This window comes from Cyanistes caeruleus, chromosome 10, assembly GCF_971803275.1.
Source record: "Cyanistes caeruleus chromosome 10, bCyaCae1.hap1.1, whole genome shotgun sequence".
Lineage (NCBI taxonomy): Eukaryota > Metazoa > Chordata > Aves > Passeriformes > Paridae > Cyanistes > Cyanistes caeruleus.
Genome location: NC_141710.1, coordinates 14,544,823 through 14,569,744, shown reverse-complemented (window position 1 = coordinate 14,569,744; position 24,922 = coordinate 14,544,823). Strand labels below are relative to the sequence as shown.

The 24,922-nt window shown below is 45.5% G+C and overlaps 1 protein-coding gene and 1 long non-coding RNA gene across 16 annotated transcripts in view; one reads left to right on the top strand and one right to left on the bottom strand.

Moving 5' to 3' along the window:
• The window catches only part of TP63 (tumor protein p63), a 150,917-nt gene that overhangs the window by 56,896 nt on the left and 69,099 nt on the right, over nucleotides 1-24,922 (top strand). For 2 of the 15 annotated variants that reach the window (XM_086843836.1, XM_086843845.1), the window contains exons 1-3: nucleotides 7,514-7,664; nucleotides 11,958-12,086; nucleotides 12,817-12,949. In XM_086843836.1, the coding sequence (XP_086699962.1) occupies nucleotides 7,606-7,664; nucleotides 11,958-12,086; nucleotides 12,817-12,949 (321 nt within the window). In that variant the 5' untranslated portion in view covers nucleotides 7,514-7,605. Of the gene's footprint in view, nucleotides 1-7,374; nucleotides 8,075-8,293; nucleotides 8,541-11,957; nucleotides 12,087-12,816; nucleotides 12,950-24,922 lie in introns of those variants that run through there. The other 13 variants (XM_086843841.1, XM_086843846.1, XM_086843843.1 and 10 more) reach the window with 11 other exon arrangements.
• LOC147651314 (uncharacterized) lies at nucleotides 1,528-7,628 on the bottom strand. Its single transcript, XR_015274475.1, has 3 exons — nucleotides 7,432-7,628; nucleotides 7,011-7,093; nucleotides 1,528-6,037 (listed from the first exon to the last, which is right to left on the bottom strand). It is a non-coding gene; the product is annotated as an uncharacterized LOC147651314 (long non-coding RNA).

Here is a 24,922-nt window from a genome sequence, read left to right as displayed (position 1 = left end):
AAAAGACCTGAAGTCAAGTAAAGAAAGACATGACCTGGTATAGATCTATTTGCAGAAACAGCCAGTGATAGTGCAGGTACTTTCCAGAGACCCAGAGAGGACCCAAAAATTGTTCTGAGCAGCTTGTGGTGTGCTCAGAGCAGCTGGTGACTCCTGAAGGAGCAGAATTGGCTCCATGCAGGAAGGAGAGGTGGGAAGATGCTTTTGTCTGGCCTTTGTGAGCTCTCCTGTGGTCACATTCACAGCTGTGATGGTAGAAATTCCATAGGGGAAGGACCACAGCTGGAGCCAGATGCACATGAGAAGACAGCATTCCATGTGCCAAAACAACCCATGCAGAGCATCCTCCTTGGCAGGAGGGCTTTGCAGAGCAGCTCTGCAGTGGACATGCTGCCAGCATGGGACCTCTCAGCTGCCTCCAGCATCTCATCAGGGATATGTGCTGCTGGTGGTGAGGAGGGAGGGGCATTTATCTCATCTTTGAGGTCTATTCTTTGGCCACTGTCCTGTTCTTGTACTGCAGTCTCATCAGAAGATGGGTTTAAAAGATAGAATCTTTGCAAAACAGTGCTCAAGAGTTGCACATTAAACCCTCTTCAGTTCTCTCCTCCTGGCAGAGCCCCTGAAGTCTGCTTATCCCTGCTGCCCTCCTCCATTCTGTCCCTGCTGGACCTCTTTACTCCAAAGTCACTGACAAGGTCAGCACTTTTTCCTCTTCAAAACAGTACAGTCTTCTCAAGAAAATATTTGTCTGCTTGGAGGTCCTTTTAGTGCTGCTTAAAGCACTAAGGATTAAAGAGGAACCAAATCAGCCATTTTTTTTTTCTCAGATCCTAAAGAACTGCAAGGATAATATGTGAAAACTTTCATGGGATCCTTTGAACTGTGAGGAGAGGATACCTGATTCATTGTGCCTTGCCCAAATTCCAAAAATCCTGAAGAAATTAGAGAAGTTAGCAGTTGATCTGTTCAGAGGTGTTTAGCATAGTCATGGCACATGTTATGATTCCATGCTGATTTATATTGCACCTTCTGCTACAAACTAATTTGCAAAAGCTCCTCTCAACACCAGGATTTCTGGCCTGATACAAAGCAAAAGGGCTCAGCTTTGATTTGGGGAAAAATAAAACCCTCTGCTGTTCAAAACCTGTCCAAAACAGTATTGAAGACTTCCTTATAAAAAATTTCAATCAGAGTAATAAGATATGAGGGAGGAAGGAGGGCTTTTGATGAGGAAGAAATCAAGGAAACTTGGCTTTCAGTTTGGTGCCTGGCTCTCAGTTACTTTTGCAGTCACGTGAAAACCTTCTTGGAAACATTGTCATGGTGGTGGGAGCCAGTGCTTATACTGCCATACAAATTTTGACTTCTTTTTACCTTAAAATTCTGTAGCCTATGATCAACACTGAAATAATCAGAAGGAAAATGTTTTGCTACAATAGATTTCTGAGGTTTGAATAGCTCTGCTGATAATAGATAACATCTACCCAGATAGCTTCATGAAAACATCTGTATCTGCTCTTAGGCTGTACTTGGGAGTTTTTGGTGCCTGTTTACAATCACTCCTGTGCAGCAGATTGCCTCCCCACAGGATTTTGCTGCTGAGTCATTTCCAATCAGGTGTTTAAATGCCACAGGTGGTCTGATGTGATAAATACCAGTACACAAAAGCAAGGGGAATTCGGTTAGCTCATGGAGCTATAAAGAGAACAGCCACCTCCCCAAGTGAGAAGGGGGAAACCCTGCAGTAAGTGATCAGGGCTTCAGCAGGTTCTTTGCAACATAAAAAAATAAGCCTGCTTACAAAACCTTGCCCTGGGAGGTTCAGTGCCTATGTGGTTTAGTAATGTTGATAGGCACAAAAGTCACTGCAGGCTGAACAAATGCATGGAAAGAAGCTTGAATTGTGCTGGTGAGCTGGATGTTGCAAAGAGCAGTGGCTCAGCTGTGTATTGCCAGCAGTGTCTGGGGAGCAGGAACTGGGGGGAAACAACAGTGGGATGGCTGGAACTGCTGTCAGTGGGGTAGAGGAGGTGGTAGTGACAGGTGTGAAACTAGTTCAGCTGGCTCTGAGAGTTAGGGCATTAGGTGGCCAAATATTACATGGTTAAAACTCTCCATGCAAAATAATTTTTTTACACAGTTTTCCAAGTTTGGTTGTTCGTATTTGTGAATTTTCATCTTAAAATATACAGGTTGGAAACGTCATTGCTGGTTTTGATGAGAAGGGTGATGCTGTATGTATTCATAGCACTACAGCAGCTACAGCTTTAAGATTATCACAAGCAAAAATCATAAATCACATTAGGTGTGGCAATGTATTGATAAAATTACAGGGAGCCAACCCTGTAATTTCTTACACTTGGCATAGTTACAAAAGCAAAGATCCTGTGAGCACTCCAGGTAGCATTCCCTTACACACCAGCAGTGTTCCTGACAAACAGTTCATTTGTTCCTGTCTTCCAGGACTATAATCTGCTCTTAATTCTTTGTCCTTCATCTGTCCTGTCTTGGAGCTATTTTGTGACACACAGAAAGGTCTTTGCAAGTGCTCTTATTTTTGAGAGAAGGATTCTCTGCCCTTGGGCTTAGGAATAGCTCCACAGAGTTGCTACATGCTAAAAACGCAGCCTGTATGGTATTTAGCAGAAGAGCTCCTTTTCCTGTAGGAGTATCACAGCTGGCAAGGGTGAGGAGTGGCAGTTAATGTTTAGGATCCAAAACACACTAGATTTCACAGGTTGGCTGCGGGGATAACAAGTTTGGGGAGCTTCAACCAAATTCATATTACAGGAATCTGCACCTAACTCTGCTTTGCTGCTGTTTCTGTTTTGCATTTTAATTATTTACTGAAACTCAGGATGTTGCTGTTTACAGTTTCCTGCTTCTAAAGAGTTCTGGGGACTTTCTGTATTATCATGATGATTTATTTGATATTTTTTTAAAATTCAACCTTTGAGAGAAAGCTTGTGAGAAGGACTTTATAAGTCCCCTGAGCAGTTCGTAACGAGTTTTTGTAACTAAAGACAGAAGCAGCTTTTGTAAGAGTAGGTACCTTAGGGAGCCAAATGTCTTACCTGGCTCAACACAAAATATCACAAAAGCCTTTTGCAGTAGGCAGTATGAGAACCCTCCTGTTCTAAAAAAGAAGCACATATTTCATGCTCCCTGTCTGTCCCTCTCTTCTCTCGCTATATTTATATGAGTAAATGCCCTGCAATGCATAGTTTCCCAGGGCTGAAAATCAGCGTGGGCTGCATGATTTCTCTTCCTTTGCTTCCTCTTGGTGAGGGGGACCATGCTGAGATAGGCCATGTGGGATGTCCTCTCCCTGCCACCTCCTCACAGTGGTCAAATTTGGGAAATGCCTGTCCTGTATGTGCTGGGACAACAGCAGCTCAGCACCTGCTGCTCAGCATGCAGGGGTGCCCAGCACCTTCCTGGAGGTTGCAGCTGCAGCACACCAAACACTTGGGAAAAAAAACCCCAGGAGCTGCTGGGGCAACCCTGGCAGAGGCACAATCCATCTCCTTCACATGTCAAAAAAGCTCAAATCTCAGCAAGTTTAAAAGAAGCTCCACTCTTGTCCGAGTGTGTTACTGTCCTTGGGACCATATGTCCTTAATACTAGTGGCAGTGCTGTACCAGTGTGGGGACACTGTTACACCTGAGGAATGGAAGAACAAAGCTGGACAGGTCCCCCAGGGGCTGGGGGTTGAGCTTGGGTGTCCTGAACTCCAGGTCTGCATTCTATCTCTGAGCTTATCCACACAGGTTGGGTGGTCTTCTGCAGGTTATGAGGAGTTTGTAGCCCAGACTAGGAAACACCAATTGCAGTGGGCAGGCGGAGGAATTGCGGTGGCAGTGCTTCACCTTGGTCAGGGCTGAGAAAGGGAGTGGGTGTCAGGGCTGAGCAGAAAGGAGGGGATGTCCGTGGCTGAGCTTCTGAGGATGGGTAAGAAGGGGGTGTAAAAAGTTGAGTGGGAGATAAGAGATGTCTGTGAAAGTTCACAAGATGCTGAAGGAAACCTTGCAGGAAAAAAATAAAAAATAAAAAATTAGGGGTTACAGTTAGGGGAGAGTGTCTCAAGTGCTGGTGGAGTGCTGAGCTGCCTGAAGCCTTGAGGATGAAATCTCTGTTATGCAAAAGTGGTCACTGTTGTCAGGCTGACAATAATGTTATGTAGATATCTGATTAGATGATCTGTTGATAGGAGACACAGTGGGTTCCTGAGCTGTGGAGGTACTGAAATTGTTCAGCATCAAGGAGCCATTCCCAGCAGTTTGCAGGGAGCAGGCCATGCAATGCTCCTTCTGGGAACCCTAGTAGGAATGCAGGAGTCTTTCTCCCAGAGGAGCTCTGCAGCCAGCACTGCAGCAGAGAGCACTGGTGTGGGGCACAGGGCTACAGTGATATAACGTGCTTTGAGGGGCTGTCACAAAGCTGCAAATGTTGTATTCACTGCAGGCAGTCTTACTCAAGATGACTCTAACTGAAAGGAGATGATGAAAGGAGAAAAATCCCCCTTGTGTTTTGCAGCATGGTGAATTAGGAGGATTAATCTGTACAACCAGTTTCACTTTCTTTGATATAGGTCAGTGTTGCCTGTGCACTGAAGACTGGAGTAAAGAGCAATCAGGAAGTTGAACTGTCCCTTCCTACCCCTTTCCATTCATCTCACACACATATGCTTCCAAAAGACAAATCTAAGTCAAAGGGAGATCAGGATGCACTGTTAGAGTAGATCCTAGCAGAACACTCAGCATATTCCTGTGAGACAGAACTGATTTCCTCTAAATACCATATAGCTCACAGTTGAAACAGTGTGTGCAGGACAAGCATCCTCTGCATAGAGAACAGGAGAAGCTAACAGTCCTCCCTGGTCTGTCCTTGACAGATGCTATAGGACACCAGCAGTGCCACAGAGCCCTTTGCTGCTGCCACTCCCTGTTCCTTCATGTGTTCCCCACACCTCCTTGGCTGTTGGCTACTTCTGAGATCAGGGTTCACCCTTCTGGCAGTCATCTTCTTTCATTTTCTAATGCATATCCCTGTGCCACTCAACCACTTCTCTCACTGCTGCCCCTCCCTGTAACCTGTGTTGCTTTCCATGTTTTTTGTGAGAGACCAGATCTGTGAAATATCTGGCAAATGTAGGAACTGGGAAAAAAACCTGAACCGTATGTGGAAGTTATATTCTGTCTCAAAAGAATCCTGTGTTGGTGTTTGTTATTCCTTACATTTGTCCTTCCTATCCCATGCATCTGTCAGTATTCTTTCAGAGTTATTTTCTAGGACTGGCACATAGGAGCAGCATTATGTGCAAAAGCAATCTGAAGGGTTTCAAGAACTTGCTGGAAGTCTAAATTTTAAAATGCTAAACCTGAAAACCCAGCTTAAAAATCGAAAGGAGGATAAACACTTGTGAGCTCAGTTCAGCACAGCCTGCCTCTGCCACGAGTCAGTCTCTTTTGGGCTCGTGTGAGCTAAGACCTTGGAACATGGCATCAGGCAAAGAAAGAAGCAGGAAAAATGCATTCTGCAGTGCAATTCATGCTGGGAAGAGAGGCTGCTTGTTGATGAAGTAGACACAGAAAGAGGTGCAATAGAGGTTGGTGAAATTCAACTGCAATCTTCTTGAGGGGGTAGAGAGCCTCTCTCCTATTTGGCTTTCATTTTGCCTTCTGCTTAGGGGGTAGCAAGAAAGCTGTTGGATTTCCAAAGGCCTGTAACCTTCGGAAAAGGCCTACAAGGGGTGCTTCCAGGGTGTTCTCTGCTGGCTGAGGGTGGCTGCTCCAGGCACGGGGGACAAGAGAGCTCCACAAGTCGGGGAATTCCAGATGACATCGCCTGCCAGGCGCACTCTTGTCCTGTGCTGCCAGACCCTGCATCCTTCTCTTGCACAGCTGTGAGCTTCATTAGGTACCGATGTCTACAAATCACTGCAGTGCTACAATGCGGAGCAGGGGGAATTCCGACAGGACGAGGGCTGCCAAGTTCCTCCAGCTTTAACGGTGCGACCTGAAAAGGAGCCCCCTCCCCACGCAAAAACTAAAAATACAACTGACACCAAGATTCAGGCATTTAGCTGTAATGCTCGTGGACTTTAAATCGTTTGTTTACCACTGCTTTTGATGGGCTTCAAGGTGTAACTGGAGAAGGCAGGGACGAGCACGTGGATTGGGACTGCTGGAGCTGAAGCTGCCAACTCCTCTTGAATCTCTATCCAGCTCACACCCTGTGGTGGCTGAGGGCCAATATGTTAATATGCACATGGATTTAAGGAATTTTAAAGGGGTTAAATGCTGTATAAATTCAGGGAGGAAGATTAGGTTTTACTCTGGACTGGAATTCTCCTTCCACCCTGAACTCTGTGTGCGTCTTAAAGCTGGTCACAGCGTTTCTGCAGCCCCTTGATTTTCATTTCTAGGCATCAGCATTTTGGAAATTTCTTCATTTGGAAATTTCTTAGTGTAGGAGGTACAGTGTATAGTCTACCTGCGGAAATCAAGGCCTTTCTGAATGTCTCTATCTAAATACCCAAAAATCACCAGTTCCTTTTAAAGTAAGCACCAGGTTGGGACTCGGGTGACCAAAGTTGTATTTATGGCTTGCTGACTAATGGTGAGTAATTCTATGTGGTGATTCTCCTGGTGCCTTAGTTTTCTCACAGGTAATACGGGAGTAATCATACTATCTTCCTTTGTAGAGCACTTTGAGAACTATGAATAAAATGAAGCATATTAGATATCATTATTTAGACATTATTAATCATTTGTTGGGTACATTGGTTTAAAATGGAAGTGCTTTCTTCATAAGAACAGATGTTCTCTCTGCATCAAGGTTTCCTGAGTACTCCACTAGCATATTCTTTAGGGGACTATAAATTTTTGTGAAAAAGAGGGAAATTTGTAGCTTACAGAGAAAGACTTCTCTGGCCCCATCTGCATATCCACTGACTGAGAACTTCAGGCTCAGTGATAGAAAATTGTACACCATTGATAGATACCTCGTGGGGAGAAGCAGAAGGCAGCACCCTGTAGTTTTGTCCAGATGCAGAAAGAAAGCTCTGAATCATTTTGCTTGTCCCTGCTGTAAAAGATGTAAAAGACTTAATGTTAGAAAATTTTACCATGTGGCTTTACACCAACATGAAGCCACAAAGTTCTGCACCTATAAACCATACTGCTAATTTCTGAGAACTTGCACACTACAGGAGAAACACAAACCAAACCAGAGCTCCAGTTTTTGAGGGAAATTATGGAGAAACAGAGGTGCTTGGACCTCTTGAAACCAAACACAGCGGCTTCCCTGCAATACCTTACCCATTTCTGGTTTCCACATAAACCATGCTATTAACCCGGGAGCAGTTCAGAGTGCTGTAGCACCAAGCCCGTTTTGGACGAAAAAAAACAAAGGAAACCAGCTACCTCTTGGTTGCGCCAGTCTTTATTTTCGGAAGGAGGCTGCTGGGCTCGCAGGCGTGCCAGCAGGGCTGGGGCAGCACCCTGTGTCACACTTGACCCGGTATCGGTGCGAGGAGGCGACATCTGCCTTTACGGACCAAAGCTACCGAGGAGGGGCCGGGCCGGGCCGGGCCGGGCATGCTCGGCACCAAGGCTGGCTCGTGGTTTCCTCGGGAACTCGTGCCTTTTCCCCAGTGGTAAGTCCAGCCTGGGTGCTTTGGTTTAAGCCCTTTCTAAGAAAGATTGTTTGCAGTGAAAGGTGGCATTTTGGGTGAGAAGTGTTGCTGTGTTGGAGTAGTTGAGTTGAATAGCTTTCTGTCATTGTTTTCCTGGGGTGGAGAGGGGTTTCTTTTCTTTATCTTCAATCTCTTTGTTAGGAAGGTAGGAAGGGGGGTGATGCGGTGAACAATGGAAGGATGCATTTAGAGTGAGCAGTGGGAGCAGGAATTGTCTTTTCTCTCCACTTCGGCCCCACTTTTGTGTCACGCTGGGCCCAGCAGCCAGGCCTCCATTTCCTCCTGTGGTGGGCTCCGGGGAAAGGCAACAGCGCTGCGGCCACAGCTTGTGAGAGGCAAAAGCAGTGCTTTGCTCACTGGTTTTTGGAAGGGTGAGTTGCTTTTTGGGTTGGTTGGTTGGTTGGGTTTTTTTTGTTGGTTTTGGTCTGGGTTTTTTTTTGTAGAGTTTAACATTCCCAGCCTCCCGGGAGGTTGTGGAACAGAGTGCTGTGTGGGCAGAGCTGCAGGGACGTGTTGCTGCCATCGCTGTGTTTTGCAGAGATGTCACCCATCAGTGGGGTGGCAAAGGGGATCAGCTGGGACACGTCCCCACTCACAGGGCTGTTCCACAGCTCTTCTGGGGCAGTGCTCAGGAGGCAGCACAGCAATCAGCGGGCCCGAGGCTGCAGCCCACCTAATGGATTTGGAGAAGTGCTTCCACCTGGGCTCTGGGCTGCTCTTGTTTTAGCCAGATAAATAGGACCTCAGCGAGGAGGCAGAGCTGCCCGAAACCTGGCCTGGGATTCACTGGCACTGAAGTGTCCCAGCACTGCACAAAGGAACGCTGCTCTTGGTGAGGTGCTGCTTCTGAGAGAAGACTTAACTTGCTATTAATAATCCCCTGGTGTTTTTTAAAGGAGGGGTTTGTGGATGTAATGTCCTATTCAGCTTGTAGTTTGCTGGGGGCTGTAAATCCCCCTGTAGTTCCTGGTGCAGTTACTGCTCTCTGTTTGTGAAAAGCATCCTGCCAAATAGTTCAGCAGTTGGTGCAGGAACTTACCTTGTAGACTTGAAACAAAGACAATCTAGACAAAATTTAGTGCTATGCCTTGTTCTGTTGTATTTTGGTGTATGAGGCTATGTTCAGTAGTGCCATTTCCTGCGATGGCCTTTGGGATGAGCAGGATGTAGGTACAAGGGATGTTGTGTAAATGTCTGTTAATAGAAAAAGCATCTGGTTCACGCAAGCAATTTAAGCAATGCAATCTTCTTATTATCTTTAGGCACTCAGTGAATATTTTACTGAAAGTAGAGTATTTGCTGATGTGGGAAAAGACAATTAGCTAAAGTAGTGACATACAGATTTTTCTTAGGCTTTAGATGTTATTTTCCAGTGAAAATTCAGACAAGTATGTGTTTAGTAGACAGAGGCTTCTCTATGTTGAAGGCTGTTAGTTAAGGGAAAATAGCACTAGGTTTAGATTCTGTTGAGCTCACAACGAAGGAGACAGTTTATCTTGCATGCAGCTTTGTGCTGAGCTCAAGTTTGTTTTCTTACCTTTTCATAGCTTTTTCCCATCTGAGAACAGGATGCACGAAACTGAGTAAAAAGCAACGTGTACTGTAATGCTGTGGCCTTGTCGTAGCTGCCTTGCCAAGGCTGACTGCCTAATCCTGCTGCCTCCTTTAGAAATATTTGTACAGCTAGTAAAAGTGTTGCAGAGAGTGTTGAAGGAGTCTCTGTGAACACATTAACTAGGAGACTCCTTGTGCTTGGTAGTGCCTTTTGGCCATCAGGTAGAATCTGGTAATGCTTTTCCTAGAAACAGTAAGCTAGGAGCTTGTCTGGCTACAGGGGTAAAGATGATCCAGCTGGAAAATGTCCTCCTCTGGAGAAATTCAGAGTTGTGTTTAGTAGAGGGATGCACCAGAGGGATGTGTCCTTAACTGGTGCAGTGCTTTCCAACAGCTTTGTTAGCTGCAAAGGTGTAGGGTAACAAACCTAGCTTTATCAGTCTGTGCAGCTGATAGCTCCTGCACTGCTTGGTTGGGGCAGGTTTGTGGAATTGCAGCTGAACAGGGCCACCAGGACCAGAGCAGGCAGGCTGAACTGGGACATTTTGCCTTTTTGAGACTGAAAACTGTGTCCAGCAGTGAACCAAATCTGAGGCATGCCATGGCATGCAGGAACCTTGTTGCACTGAGACTTTTTGAAAGAAAGGTCTAGTTTGGCTATAGCTCTTCTTTTATTGACATTAGTTCCTGTCTGTGTAGCAATGAAAAGTGATTTTTAGTTTACAAGTCAAGAGCAGTTGTGATAAGTGGCAAACAATCGTTAAAAATGAGCACTTTGATGGCTTGAGAGAACCCATTATGGGGTTTCTCTGGCCATTCCTGGTGGCCAGGACTGGCTGTAGGGTATTGAGCAATTCCTCAATAGGAACTGAGGAGGTTGCAGAGCTTCCCACTGTGCTCCTCCATGGCTCATGGTGGCATTGACCTGCAGTGTATATGACGGGCTTTAGGCCAGATCTGTTCTTCTGGGTTTCAATACAGCATTCTTGAAAGTGTCTTACCTCACTGAAAGCATGAAAGGAGTAATTTTGGGTACTTTCTGGGATAACTGCTGTTCTCAGAGGATTTGTGATTATTTTTTCACATATAGTGTGGGCATGTGTTCCCATCTGTGGGGCACAGCTATTACCCATGAAATTCTGCATTTCATTTTTGTTTCTGGCTGTTCATGAACTTCTAAATTGTGCTGGAGGTTTTTTCCTAATCACAAAAAGGATGAGCAACTGAAGTGATGCTCCAGGAGGCTTTTAAGCCACTTTGATTTCCTTTAGCTTAGAATAACAGTCTGCTCTTTTCTAAGAGCATGCAGTTCTGTGGATAGCAGAGGTCAGGAAAACCCAGCTTTCTGCAGACCAGAGTCATCCTCATAATGAAAGAGGCTATAAAAATTCAATAAAGAGAGCTAAGTCCCTCTCTGACAGCAGCCAGAAGTAAATACTTCAGGAAAAGTGGAGTAAAACCAATCTAGTGTAATCTACCCTCTGAAGTACTCTTTCTTAATTTTGGCAGCTTATTAAATTAGGGTCTTTCATGCAATTTGTTTAGACCATTGTGTAAATCAGGACCAATATGTACCAAAGGAAATATTAGTTCAGTTCTCTTTGGAATCCAGTTATAACCTTGGCTCCTGCCACAGCCATTCCCCTGGCAGAGAATGAGGTTGTTCACTTGCTTTGTGCTGAAATGACTCTCGTATGGAAATTTTGCAGGACACCCCCAACCCTGTAGCAGGAAGGGTGGTCACCTGCCTCATACTCTGAAGTTGAACTGAGAGTTTTTGTCAACGGCAAATATACTGGAGAAATTCCTCCCTTCCTCTTTACATCCCTACAGCCGTCAAGTATTTTGACATGGGTGTAAAAGCTGCTGTGTTTGAATTTAGAAATTGGCCAGTGGGATGAGAATGTGCAGCTGTGGAAGGCATGAGCGCTCCAGCTCTGTCACTGCTCCTCTTGGGCCCACCTATTTCTGTGAGGCTTGTGGGGGCTTAAGGGGATAAAAATGGCCAAGGTAATTAGCAGATCTGGTGGAAATCAGTTGGTCTGGCTCAGAAATTGGTGGAAGGCAGTAGACAAGCAGATAAAATCTAATGTGATTGAACTTATTTCCATAAAAAAGAAAACAAAAATATTATTATTATTATTCAAAATAATAAAAGAAAAAAAACCCAAGAAAACCCAAAACAAACAAAAAATAACTTAGTTCAAGACCTCATCTGCAGTGTCAGGGTGTAGAAGTCACTTAAATCTTTGAAGGACATGCCATTTAGACAAGCAAACAGCCTGGGACAGTGGAATCCCACATTGCTTAGCTGCTTCACCTGCTGCAAAGACTACCTGCTTCATATGGGAAGCTGATTATTTGAGGGAAAATGGAAAGTAGTTTGTTCGGGGGTTTTTTCCCCACTCTGGGATTCTTATGACCAGCATCCCAGTGGATTCTAAGAGGTATTTGACTTACAGGGAAGGATGGCCAAATTCTCTTCCATCTAAATACAGCATCTGTAGCAGTGTGGAATGTGTGTTGTACAGCTGTGAATGTCTCAGGCATTCAGCGTGTCTCCTTTTTCACACAATAGCTTCTATTTATGGGTTTTCATCAAGCTGGACTCATCCATTCAACTTGTCTTTGTGTGTGTTTTTCTTTTGGTTATTTTTTTGTTTTGTTTTTTTGGTTTTTTTTCTGCCTTTGTTTTTTAAGGTTTGTAGAAACTCCGAGCCCCTTCTCCTGGAAGGAGAGTTACTACCGGTCAGCCATGTCCCAGAGCTCTCAGCCCAGGGAATTCCTCAGCCCAGAGGTAATCCAGCATATCTGGGACTTCCTGGAACAGTAAGTAGCCCTTATGTGAAACATATGGAAGGTGTTTTAGTACAGGATGCCTCTACAATTAGGCTGCTCAGGGGATTGATGCTGGGGAGTTTGGAGTCTTCTGTTGTTGATAAGATATGGATGTGATGGTTGGATGTGTCAGTCTGTGGTGACTGACAGCTCTTGAGCTCTCCAGAGGTCCTACACCCAGGCTGTGGAGACCAAGTGTGGTGATCAGCAGTGACACTGATTCCCTGCCAGGCCTCTGGTGGCTGAGCTGGCTGCTTCCTAAGCCTTGTGGCTGGCATTTCCCCTCAGGAAATGGGCCCATCACTGTGTCCAGGCTGCATGTTTTCCCCTTGCTGATGCCAGGGAGGGAGAGGAGGTGAAGCTGGTGCAGAGTTCACCCTCTCAGGTCCATTGACTGTAAGAAAACTGACTCTGTTCCCATTCCTGACTTGCCATGACTGATGCTGAAACAATAACTGCTGTAAATCCTCCATGAGTTCTGTCTTTCAGTTTTACTCCTCTGCTTTTGTCTCAGAGTAAGTAAAATGTCCCTCTGGGCCCTGCTGTTCAGGGGCTGCTGTAATACAGTGGTGAGGAGTGGTTGTTCCTCAGTAATTCCTTATTCTGTCAGGAGACTGGCTCGTTGTAATGCCAGTGTCCTGGGCACAGGGGAAGGGAAGGAAGGTGGGTGGTGGAAAACAGAACTTGGCCAGTTTTAACTTCATTACTGTGTCCTTTCCAGGCCAATATGTTCAGTTCAGCCGATCGATTTAAACTTCATCGATGGCCCATCTGAAGATGGCTCCACAAACAAGATTGAGATCAGCATGGATTGTGTGCGGGTGCAGGACACCGAGCTGAATGACCCGATGTGGGTGAGTAATGAGAGACTTCTTAACCTTTGGGGGAGAAGGGGAGTTTTTGCAGGAGCTACTCCAGCTGCATTGCCCCAGGGCCATCTTCCCACCTTGGCTGGCTCCTCACCTGCTCCTTCTGCAGCAGCAATAGCAGGAGAGAGGGACAAGGCAGCTAAACTGTCAGGAGAGCTGAGGAGCCTCTTGCACATGCTACTCAACCATCCCTGCACTCTCCCTGCTTAGGGCTAGTTTGACCTCAGGGTTAAAATAATTTGGATTCTGAGCAGTTGCAATTTTGCTGACTAAGACCAGAGGTTCATCTCTGGTTTTTCTTCTCTTGAGTGTCGTATATGAATGAAAACTTGTTTTAAGACCGTGGTTGGTTCTTTTCCCCTCTTGTTTCTTCAGACTAGAGTGTTTGTAATGAGTCTTGGCCATGGGTGTCTCAGGGATGTGGCTCAAGACTGGAATGCAGATGAGGCACTGGTGGTTGCTGGTTCATTGCCTTTGGCACTAACAGACTGGCTCTTTCTTAGCTATATCTCTTCTGAAGAGGCCAGGTACTTTTCTTGCAGGCTGGAGCAGGAGGTATTTCAGGAGTTGGAGCTGCTCATGTCCTGTTTCTGTTCTTCCTGGGTTTTGTATGCTTCAGGGTAAAAATAAAGTGTAGTTTGAAGTTTGTGTTGGTGTCTGTAGATTTTCTTGTACTGTTTCCATCCTGAGAAACTGCTGTCATTTAATTCTCTGGCTAATCAACCACAATTTTTGATGTGCCAGTGATGGTGTTTTGGCAGTCTATATCCTTGTTGTATTAGTGACCTGGAGGATTGTGTCTGCCAGGAAGAAGCTCCTGGGTCATTCTGGTTACAGTCCCTGGTTACAGGAGGTTTGCCCTGTCAGTGCTGCACTGGTGTGACTGCTAGGGAGGCTGCAGTGCTCTTCTCTTTCCATGAAGGTTGCAAAGGGTTAAAAAGCCAGTTTGAGGGTGGGTATGTGTGTGGCTAATAGGGTGAACTAATCCAAGTGCACAAGGAGACATAAACTACATCATGTCTGATCTTTTGATTTGGCATTTGGTGGGCTGCAAGCCTTCCATCAGCATCTAGATCTTGGCTTTTTCCATCATTATAGCACAGCTCCAGTGAAATGGTGTCTCTTCAATAGTCCAAAAGATTCTCCATGTTTAGAGAGGATTCTGATTTTCAAAGTGGACTATAATGGTCTGTTTGAACTATGTCCTCCTAGAAAACAATCCCCAACAGTTTAAAGGTCCTTAGCAGTAGCTTTTCTCCTTCCATGCTCAAATCTGGATTTGTGGCATTGAGCACAAGCTCACTTCCCCATCTCCTGTTCCTCCAAGCTGTCTGCAGAGCACTGCAGTGGCTGTTGGTCTCGCTGAAGGCCTGTTCAGAGTCTCCCTCTCCTGTCAGTGGTGCAGTGAAACACGAATGGAAAGTCCCTTCCCGTTGTTCTCTCTGAGCACTGCTGAGGTGAGCGCTGCTGCCTGGGAAGGGGACAAGAAACTTTCTCTATGCAGTTACTTCTTGCTGTTGATGGGTTTGAGCCCAGCTTTGCAGGAGGCATTTCTGGAGAGGCCAGGCTGCTGGGTGACTTCTTTTGAAGAAGTGTTTTTCACTGACGTGATAAGCTGAAGGGGGAGCGGGGAAATTCCATCCCATCCTCACCCTTGCCGTAAAGGCCGCAGCTCGGAGTACATTAATGTATGTACATTTATAAATGTTCCAGTTTGTCTTCAGTGGAAGACAGCACCTTCTCTCAGTTGAATGCTGGACAAAAGCTTTCACAAAGCAAAATATGCATTGCAAACCTGTGCAAACAGCCTGTCTTTTAAAATGAGGAAAGCTCTTTTTACTCCCCTTACCACCACCACCACCACCTCCCTATAAATTTGCAAACATCCCTGACAGGTGACAACTCCCCTTGCAGAGAAGTCTGTGTTTGCTTTGCTGTTTCTGGGGCTTGAAGCTTTCATTGGCAGAGAATGTGTAGCCTGGGGCAAGGTGTTTGCTTTAATCTAAAATACCTTACAACTCTCTTCCCCTCCAGCTTCTCTTTTCCTTTGGATGGCTTCGGGGCACGAGCTTCCCTTGCACCTGTCTCTCCTGTAACCTCAGCCATGTCACTTCTAGACACAAGGTGCTGCATGCAGCTGATTGCAGCAAAGGGTTGAAGAGGGCAGATAAACACAAAGGAATGCAGCAGAAGCAGAGGGGCCCTGGGAGATGAGCACAGAGATCAAGACAGAGTGCTTTATAGTATTATATTTGTCTTAGGAAAAGAACAAGGCCAGTTTTTCTCCAAAATGCATCACCATGTGAGATTTAAATGGGTACAGAGCAATTAAGAGTGGTTTATTTAAAGCAGTTGTCTTTGTGTGGACTTCAAAGCAATTCCAATCAACTTCTAAAATCAGCATTGCACCTTCTCACAGTTTATGGCTGAAAAATGGAACTTGCCATCTTAAAAGATGTCCATCCTTGAGCCTGAGAGTTGTCTTGGTGGAACCTGTGGGGTTTTTTGGTTTTGGGGGATATTTTTGGTATTTTGTTTTATTATTATTATTATCTGACTTTTGTGGGTGCAAGTGCTTATTCACAACAGATCTAGTAGTGGGGAAGGAGCTGCAGTGCCTGAAGAAACTGTCCTGGAAACAGGCTGGAAAAGGAGTACAAGTCCTGCCCTGCTGAACACCCATCAGTTGTGTTCATTGCCTTGAAAATGCGATTCTTTGGGTGGAAACCTGGGGAGGAAGGCTGGGGTGACACAGAAGCCTCTCTCATCTGGGCTATAGCCCTGTCTCTTGCTGAGACCTTGCAGTTCTTATGCACTTGTTTTAAGGAAGATATAATCTTTCTGTGCCTGTGTAAGAAAGGGGTAAAAGAAACTGGTGATCTGCACTGCCTTAGGTTGAAAAGATCTGGAGAGGGTCAGGAAGAGTTTTCTGGGTCTGGTATAATGTTAGACAGTTGGCACGACCTTCCCCAGCCGTGTGCCTTGTGACTGGCTCTTTCACAATGTCCTGGGTGGCCCATCCTGGCTGTCAGCTGTGGCCCTTCCTTTCCCCTGGTGTGAACCACAGGCACACTGGGAAACCCCAGCCTTTTTTGCATAACTGGAATGAAGGGCTGGTGGTCCCTGTGGGTGTGGAGATCACTTATTTTCTGCCATGGCCTTGGTGTGGGAAGGAGCTGTGGATGGCCAGGAAGGTAAGTTGCATGTATGTCCTTGTGGGTCTCCTGCCATTCATTAAGTGCACCAAAGAAGGGGGTCCCCAGCCTCTACTCTGCACAAGGACGTAGCCAACAGCTGTAGGGTGTGGTGGGGTGGTGTCTAGTTCCCTCCATTCAGGATGAACACTGATTGCAAAGCCTATATCCTGCAGTGCTAGAAATCAGGTAGTGTTATAGCAATTTTATATTTGTGTCTGACTGGTTAAATGCCCTGGGGCATCAGGGAGGAGGGGTCTGGAGATCTCTCTAGGAGTGGGTGCGTGGCAGTGCAATAACCCCTGCATTGTCCTGGAGCCCTTTTAGTGCTGTCAGCCTGCTCTACCAGGTACAAAATCGCTTTTATTTACCATCTCTTAAAAGTCCTGTAAACTGCTCACTGATGCTAAGAGCTGCTGGTCTAGACACAAACAAAGCTGCTTTGGGCTAAGGATTTCAGCAGGAGCACTCTGGTAAAAGTGTTGCTTCAGGGGTTTGCAGAGTCTGTAAGTCTTCTGCCCCCACCATCCCAACAGTGTGGCTCTGGGGACCTTGTTAGCAGGAGCTGGAGTGCTGTCCCCAGGGATGGAGCAGCTCATCCCCCTCCCCCTGTACATACCTTCCTGTTATGCCCCTGAGCGAGCCGTCCTCCTGCAGCCCCTTGTCTAACCAGTTCAGTGGAATGTCTGCTCCCCAGACAGTGCCGTGGTCAGAGTTTTCTTAACCTGGATCCATCCCTCCCCATAAAAGGCAGAGAGAATTCCTTGCCTTTTTTTTTTCCTGGTTGTTGGTGGTTTTTTATGTTTTTGGGTTTTTAAAAAAATTATTTGTTTTCCTTCATCTGCAAATAATCGTTGGGGATTTGCTGTGTGTGGCTTGATTAGGCAGTGCTGAGCAGCCTGTGGGGTGGGTTTCTGCCCTGGGGACGGTGGTGTGTGTAGGGCTGGGTTTGGGCATACAGCTTTAGGGGCTGTAGGTGTCCTAGGCCTGATAGCTACAGAAATTTTGAAAGTGCAGCATGTGTTTCATAGTTCAAAACTGAGAGTTTCAGCTCTGTGGCTCTGCTGCTGTCCTTTATGCATAGAGGTGGGGGTAACAGTAGGCTGTAGGATGGACAGACTGGATGCATCTTGTGTGGGAGATGGAGGTATTGAGGCTCTCAGCCTCAGTTCTGTTACCAATGACACATCTCAGAGTCGGTATTTGATGCTTTCCAATGGAAACAAGAAACCTTTCACATATTTAATCTGCTGTAGGCTCATGAAGGAGCCACCAAACCACCTTGTACAGCATACATTCCCAGGCTGCAGCCCTGCAAGCTATAGAGGAGCTGTTCTGGCCTAAGGTGGCTGCTGGCTGTCTTGTGTGTGCGCTCAGCCTTAGCACCATGTAAATCAGTAATTCATATTTGATGGCCCTGCACTGAATTCCTGGTCCACATCACGTGGGACCTGTGGTCAGGATCAGCTGTACATCTGATAGACAGAAAAAGCTCCCTCCCTCCTGTCCTGCATGACTGTTGCATCCTATCCAACACTTCAATATTAGAACACAGGCTCTGAACTCTGTTAATTTTAATTGCTTCTTAAAAGTGTTTTTCTGGGTCAGGAGAAGAGAACTCTGCTTGTTGCAAGGTAAGGGCTGAAGAAGCAGATGAAAGCTGGTTATGGGGTGGTGGAACTGTGGGATGGGAAGGCTGTCCCTGTGTACCCACAGCAGGGCGGGGTACAGGAGCTGATGTGGTGAGCAGTGCAGGAATAGTGCCTCCGTACAGAGACTGACTGATGACACGTGATGTGTGCTGCCACAGGCTCTGGCAGCTGCCACAGCCTTGCATTTTGTTGGGAAATGGTTTTGCACCTGGAGGATGAGGCTGGTTTGATAAAGAGATGCAGCAAAGTGGCTTGTGTGGCCATCCGTTTCCATGCCTAAGTATTCCAGGACTGACCATAGAAAAGAGGGAAGGAAGGACTTTGTACAGCACAGGGATGTGATCAAAGCTTTTATTACCGTCTGGTTTTTGTTTGGGAGAGTTTGAGGCTTGCCAAGTTTCTCTTCTTTGTGGTTATTTATTCGTTCCATAGCTGTGCAAAGAAAGTTGAGATTATGCAAAGACATTTCCATAATGAGCAAAGGCATTATTCTATTGGAAGCTTCCCTCCAGCACCTCTCCTGTTTGCAGTTGAACTGAGAAGCTCTCCTAATTTAGGCTTGGCTTTGTAAGCCTGCTGGATGTTTAATCTTCTGCCATGTAGGTCCCTCCAAATGATCTAATCATCACATTTAGGGCTGCAGATCCAGATCTAGAAATGGTCAGTTCTTTCAGATAAGAATGAATATAAAAAATGTATCTGTATGTTCAGTTTAATCAAAGTCTGAAGACTTCCCTTGTGTGTAGCAGGGCTCTAAAGACATACTTGTGTCTTTAAAATAAATTTTCCCTAGCTCCCTTTCCTGTGCTATTTGGCCCTAGTTCTAGCTGCCAACCAGCAGTGGCTGCATTTCTTCTTGTAGGAATGCAGCCAGTTGATGAGCAGTATCCTTACACTAAGTGTTTTGTTTTTAATGTCATTTCCCAGGATTCTCAGTGGTAATGAAGAAAACTAATGGGTGATCTGTCTGCTGTGTGATCATTTTGGAAGTATATTTAAAATTTCTTTACATATTTCTTCCCTTTCAGTATCTAGCTGTACATTCATCTTGGGAAGGAATAAACTAATTTTAAGCTGCAAAGCACAAATCTACAGGGAGAGCACTGAAACGGGGTGTTTCAGGAGGCGTGGCTTTAACTCCCTAGCTCTATTGCTATGAGCACCTGACATGGAAGAGTGTGGTAATTGAAGTCTTGTCCTCTGCCTATATGCAAATGCCTCCAAACAAAAGAAGCAGTCGCCTCAGAAAACATCTTCCTCAAGCAGCTAGGCCTGCCTCCAAAGGTTTCCACGGTGCTACGCGTGCTCCTGGAGCAAGTATGGTGCAATAATGCGTTGGTGCTTATTTTAAATCTTTAAAAGGTGTGCACAAACACTTAATTAAATGGCATCTTGATCTTGAAACAATAGATTATAGGCACTTTTGCCTCTGGAGCAAGTTTAAGGTTTATGCTGTCTTGATGGGAACTTCACTAATTGTTTCTACCTAATTGATAGGGTCTTCTTTTTGCCCTAAAATTCGCCTTCCTCTGGATGTTTTGTGTTATTTCTTGTTCATTTGGGTTTTTTCTTTAATTCTAAACCAAATTGTTTGAAGAAGGAACATAAGGTCCTGTTCTCTTTCTTACCTTTCTTAGCTGGAAGGGTGATGAATTGAGCTGTGCATATCCAGCCAAATGAAAACTTAGCGAAGCTTTATGGTACCCCTCTTTGTGGGGTGAGGTGAGTAGAGGATGGGAGGCACCTCACAGTGCTGTTTCAAGCTGCAGAACTGACCATGCTGGGGAGGGGTTTCTCCTTCTAGGTTAAGACAAACCTGGAGCGCAGCCCTGGGAGTGTCCTGCTCCCCTTCCTTGTCCAGCACAGCCAAAGTGTCTGTGCTGCAGCCAGCTGTAGGGTGTAGCTTTTGTTTTAAAACTTCTCTCTTGCATTAATTGGGATTCTTGCTTTGAAGAGAATTAGGCATCCAAAGTCTCACTATATATGTTGCTTTGTGGTTCTGCAGATCCTGCCCACAGTCCTCTTAATGACTATTATTTTTTTCCTCCAATATTTCATGAGGAGACTTCTGGACTAGGTAGTGTTTTCTACTGAATGTCTCTACCATCTGCTGTCCACCTCGCTGTCACTGATTTGATAGCACTGAAATTAACGAGGGAGTGAATTGTCAAGCAGTCACAAAAAATTACATCTGTCTCTGTGAAGCGTAGATTTAAGGAGTGGTTTGTGGCCTGGGTTCATTTGCTCACTGCTGACTGAACTCTAATCAGCAGCTGAATTTGCAGATATTAATGAAGGATCAGAGGAGTTTTCAGTAAATATAACTATCATTCTAAAAGCATGGACTTCTACCTCCAGCCTGTTTAAATAGAAGGTAAAAGTATCCTGAAGCACTTTTATTTCTCCTTGAGCGCATGGATGGGTATGGTAGACCTCATCGTGATGTCTAGACTGGATTAAAATTAAACAAGTTTGAAACAAGTGATCAATCTTCTGGGGAAGACCAGCACTGCAAAGTGCAGCATTTCTTCATAGGAAAAAGGCATAAAACAGGCTTCCAGGCTTCCTGCCTCAGGAAGCATGTCGCACTCCAGAGTGCCTGAGCAATATCGGGTAACAGTGATATGCTAACAGGAGAAGTGTGAATGGCAGTGGGTTGCAGGGCCAGGGTGTAACCAGGCATTTGGAAGAATCTTCTCGAATTATTGCCAATTGGTAACTTTCTTTTAAATACTGGATTATTGTAAAAGGGCTTGGGTGGGCGGGAGTTGGCAGCAGAGCAGAGGCTGGTTGGAAAGAGCTGCTCTGATTGTGCGTTTATAAACAGTTGTGCATTTCATGAGACCAGTCTGTAGTTTATATAAGATAAGGGAAGAACAACACTTTCCCCTCAACTGCTTGTGCAAGAACAGCCCTGCTCTGTCAACAGTTGCTCCTTTCTCTGACTGAAAACAAAAGCTCTGTAATCTGTGGCTATCTCCTTCTCCCTTTCCCTGGCTAGAGTTTGGTCTCGGGGAGTGCAGGTTTGTGCCGTAGCCCTGTCCTGTCTCCAGCTGGAGGCTGGGACTGTTTATGCCAATTAGGAGCAATTTTCATGAATTTTCTCATGTAACTTCCTCTCTGTTAACTTTTGGAAAGTATTTTATCAATATGGGGGTTTGAGAGTGGTCAATCATGCTGTGCTGAGCATCCAGAGATGCTCAAGAGGCACAAATGCAGTTTGAATGTTGAGGGTTGTTACTCCAACCAAAGAGCTGCCCTAGCTTGAGCCCCCAGAGTCCCCTGGGCACATTTACATGCATGAGTGTCTACTGACCCGTGGGTTTGCATTCATCAGTGCAAAAGTTGCTGGCTGATAGTTTTGCAGGCTTATGTGCTGCCTTGCCGAGATACCTGTGTCCAGATGGTTTTACCTCTACGCTTACATCGTGAAAGCAATTTTCTTTAAAAATAATCTCTAGGGTACAGTAAAAGTGGGAAAATTAGATAAAGGAATAAGCAAGCAACACTTTGATAAATGATCTGTATGCTTTGTCTGCCTCCTGTGTCATACACCAACTGTGTGAGGTCAATCACTGCTAGCACTTTGGTGGGAATGACCCTTGATGGAGTTGCAGGGTTTTTGGTTGTGCAGACAGTGGAGAAGGTGTGGGGACCTTGCATCACCTTGACTGGAGAACTGAATCTCTCTGGAGGAGTGTCTTGCTCTCTCTCATTAAATGGAGCTCGGCAGCCGGAGGGCAGAGGCCCCAGGGGCTGCGTGCGCCCTTCCTAAACCAATATTGCACAGCGGTTGTGAAGGGAACTGGTTTTGTTTCACAATTCCTTTCCACCTTCCCTCTCCCTGCTCCCCCACCATGTAGCGTTATCTCTTGACATGATGCCATTAACTCTCTAATTAGCCCTAGGGGTGTTCTGGGGGAGATAACGAGACTGTAGGAGCTCAAATAAGCAGCGTGTGCAGATGTTTACCCAGGGTCGGAGGGCAGGGCTGTTGTGACAGGCGATTGCCTTGGGGAGGGCATGTTCCTTGGGAAGGTGAAGCCGACCTGCACCATGGGCAAAGCTAGAAGCTGGGCTCTCCTGCCTTTGGCAAGTCCAACTATTTACCCTGAACTTTTAAAATGTGGAAAAAAATGCAGTTAGGAGTCCTTAGAAGAAGGGATTGATCCTCAATACTAAACACTTGCAGATGTTTGTAATGTGAAGGTTCATACATTTGAGTGCATTTCATAGGAATTTCTGGGCTTCAGACCTGTCCCTGTGTCAGTGGTGAGGCAACCAAGAGGTTGGAATTTGTGCTCCCAGGTGCAGCAGAGAAGTTACTCTAGGAGCTGGAGGTGCCTGGTCCCTCCCTTGTGTATGGATCAGCTGCAGTTCCATGTGCTGCTGGGATGCACACGAGGCTGTAGCAGTCAGCAGCAAGTAGGATGCTGCCTTTTATACCTCATCTCTTTTTTTATTTGTAATGTCTTGCCATAAATGGTTGGATTAAAAACAAAAAAGAGGAAAGTCCCTGTTTCAGGGACTATGTTGTTTTTCCCTCTCTTCCTTGTGGTTTGAGCAGTGAAGATCAGCTCCTCATGAGTTTTCAAAAATGCAGGTTGTTTTTTACTTTTTTTCTTTTTTTTTAAAGTAATTTCTTTTTGCTCTTTAACCTGGCTTCCTGCTATCACAGAGTACACATCTGTCCCTGTAGGATCTGCACTGGAAAGACGGTCAAAGCCAATTGGCGGAGGCTTGTTTTTTGAGCATTCAGCAGTTACTCAGAGGTAACAGGAAACAAAAAATCCACCAAAAACTATGTTCTATTTTTTCCCTCCTCCTCCTGTTATCTCAGTCCTCATTTGTAAACATTTCTGAGTTAAGTGAATGTCACAGTCTGAGATGACGCAGTCTATCCAGATGCTATTTTTATATGAGTGGAGAGGTCTAAGCAGATTTTTTTTATTTGATCTGCAGGAAATTCTGCATGAACTGCCTAACACACAGGCAAGTGTGTAGGCACACACACCCCCCTTCTACAAGACATTACACAATCTCCAATTAACACTGCAGTTGTTGTGGTAATGACATTTTTAATTGTCACAATTTTGTGCACTTACCTTGTGACTTAGGAGGGTTATTGAGAACTTGCCCATGGTATTGGTGAGAGGAGCTGGGATGAACCATGTAAGAACGTGGGGAAAGAACATTCAAACAAAGACTCTGAATCAGCAGTTTGACTTGGCTGACAGCTCATTTTGGAAACTTAGGGGTCTTGTTTGCATTTTATTTTGTTCTTCGGCATACCAGCAGGAGCCACAAAGCATTGCCAGAAGCTTTCTAGAATATCTGAGTCAGACCTGGGAGGGTTGCAGCTGAAACTTTCAAATCTAACTAGCAATTATTATTTTTAGTTTCCTACAGTATTGGAGGTAAATTACTTTAAGGAGACTTCCTTTCCTGAGGCTGAGCTACTTTTTTAATTTCAATCCAACTGAGCATCCAGAGCATAAGTGCCAGGCTTTTCTCTCGATGCTTTGTTTTCTTTTTTTTCTACTTTATTCTTTTTCTGTTTGGGGTGGGGGAGAGCTTGTTGGACTCCAAAAATAGAGTTAAACCTTATTCATCGGGCCTTAGCATGAAGTAATTCTAGTTAATATGTGAAAGGAGGGCCTTTGCCTGAATCTGTTTGCTTTTTCTGATTCGGCTAATTGGTATGATAAAGTATAATCTCTGTTTACAAAGATTGTCTTGCCATTACTTCAGACTATTACAGTTGATGATTCCCTTGGAGACCTGTCCAGAAGGCTCAGACAAATTATAACTCACTGTCCCACAGCTGAAAATTGAGTGTGTAGTGTGAGGAGGGTGAGGGTGTCCTCCTGCTTTTATGACTCAGCCATTTAAGCATATGTATTTCAGGAAATCATGTTTTTCTCTGAAAACCCCAGAGATGCTGCCTGGCTTCTGTTAAGTTGTTGGAGGCTCATCTATATGAAAATTTTGTACCTGCAAAAGGAGAGAATCAAATGAGGGTCTGGGAGCTTTTCTTCCTCGTGATAAGGTAGAAAGGTTCAAGCCTTTACTTTTTGCTTGTGCCACGGGTGCCAGTGTGAATATCTGAGGCATGGCAGCAACCTGTGAGACAAGAGAGCATCTTACGAGGAGAGTGCATTTAGATCTGAAGCCAGTGAAACAAAATTTGGGTCTCTGGGGTGATGAGAGGGACACACTTGTGCCTGGACTGTGATTTACAAAAAGCCGCTTGTCCAGCATCTGCTTCAAGGTGACCGCACAGGGTAATGCATCTGAAACACAGCCAGGTCGGGGCTGTGTGTACAGAGGGCAGGGATTTGTGCTGACATGTCAATTTATTCATGCTATATACACCTCTCCTCGTGTTTGACATGCAGATCTATTTGGATAAACTTTCACGTATCTCTCCGTATCTGGGTGTTGCTTCACCCACAGCCACCTCCAGCCACCTGTGGGGCAGAAGATGTCAGATAACTCACACAACAATGCCACGTTAATGACCTGGAAAAGGAGGATCTTCTGAGTTTCATAGCATAGCTATGAAAGAGGTTTTTGCAATGACCTGCTGAAGTTGGGAGATTTATGTATGTACCTTCTCTTGCTTTCTCCTTCCCCTTCGTAGTTTTTGAACTCATGGGCCAGTATCAATAACTTGACAGTATTTAGGGATCAAAGAGGTTATCTGAGCACAGCATAACTCCACGTGTGACATGAATTCTTGCTTCATGTCCAGCTCTGTGTAAGCTTTGCAGTGGTGCTGCGAGGTGCCCTGCTCAGCTAACGGTGCTGTGGCCGCTCCCTGCAAACTTTACCTGGAGCTCCAGATTAGCTCTGGTGTGGCTTTTTGGCTTGTGCCCATATCGGGTGATTTCAGATAAGCACATCGGGCACAGCCCCTGCTCTAAGGTGGTGCTGGGGAAAAGGGAGAGGAGGGCAGGGGGCTGTGGCAGAGGTCTGTCGAGCTGCTCCTGTGATGTGAGAAACTGGCTGTGTGCTCGGCAGCTCTTGCTGGCAGCTCAGGAGCACTGAAGGTGTGTGTGTGTGTGTGGCCCCGACCTGAGCTGGGATATTGCTGCTGTTGGTAGGTCGGG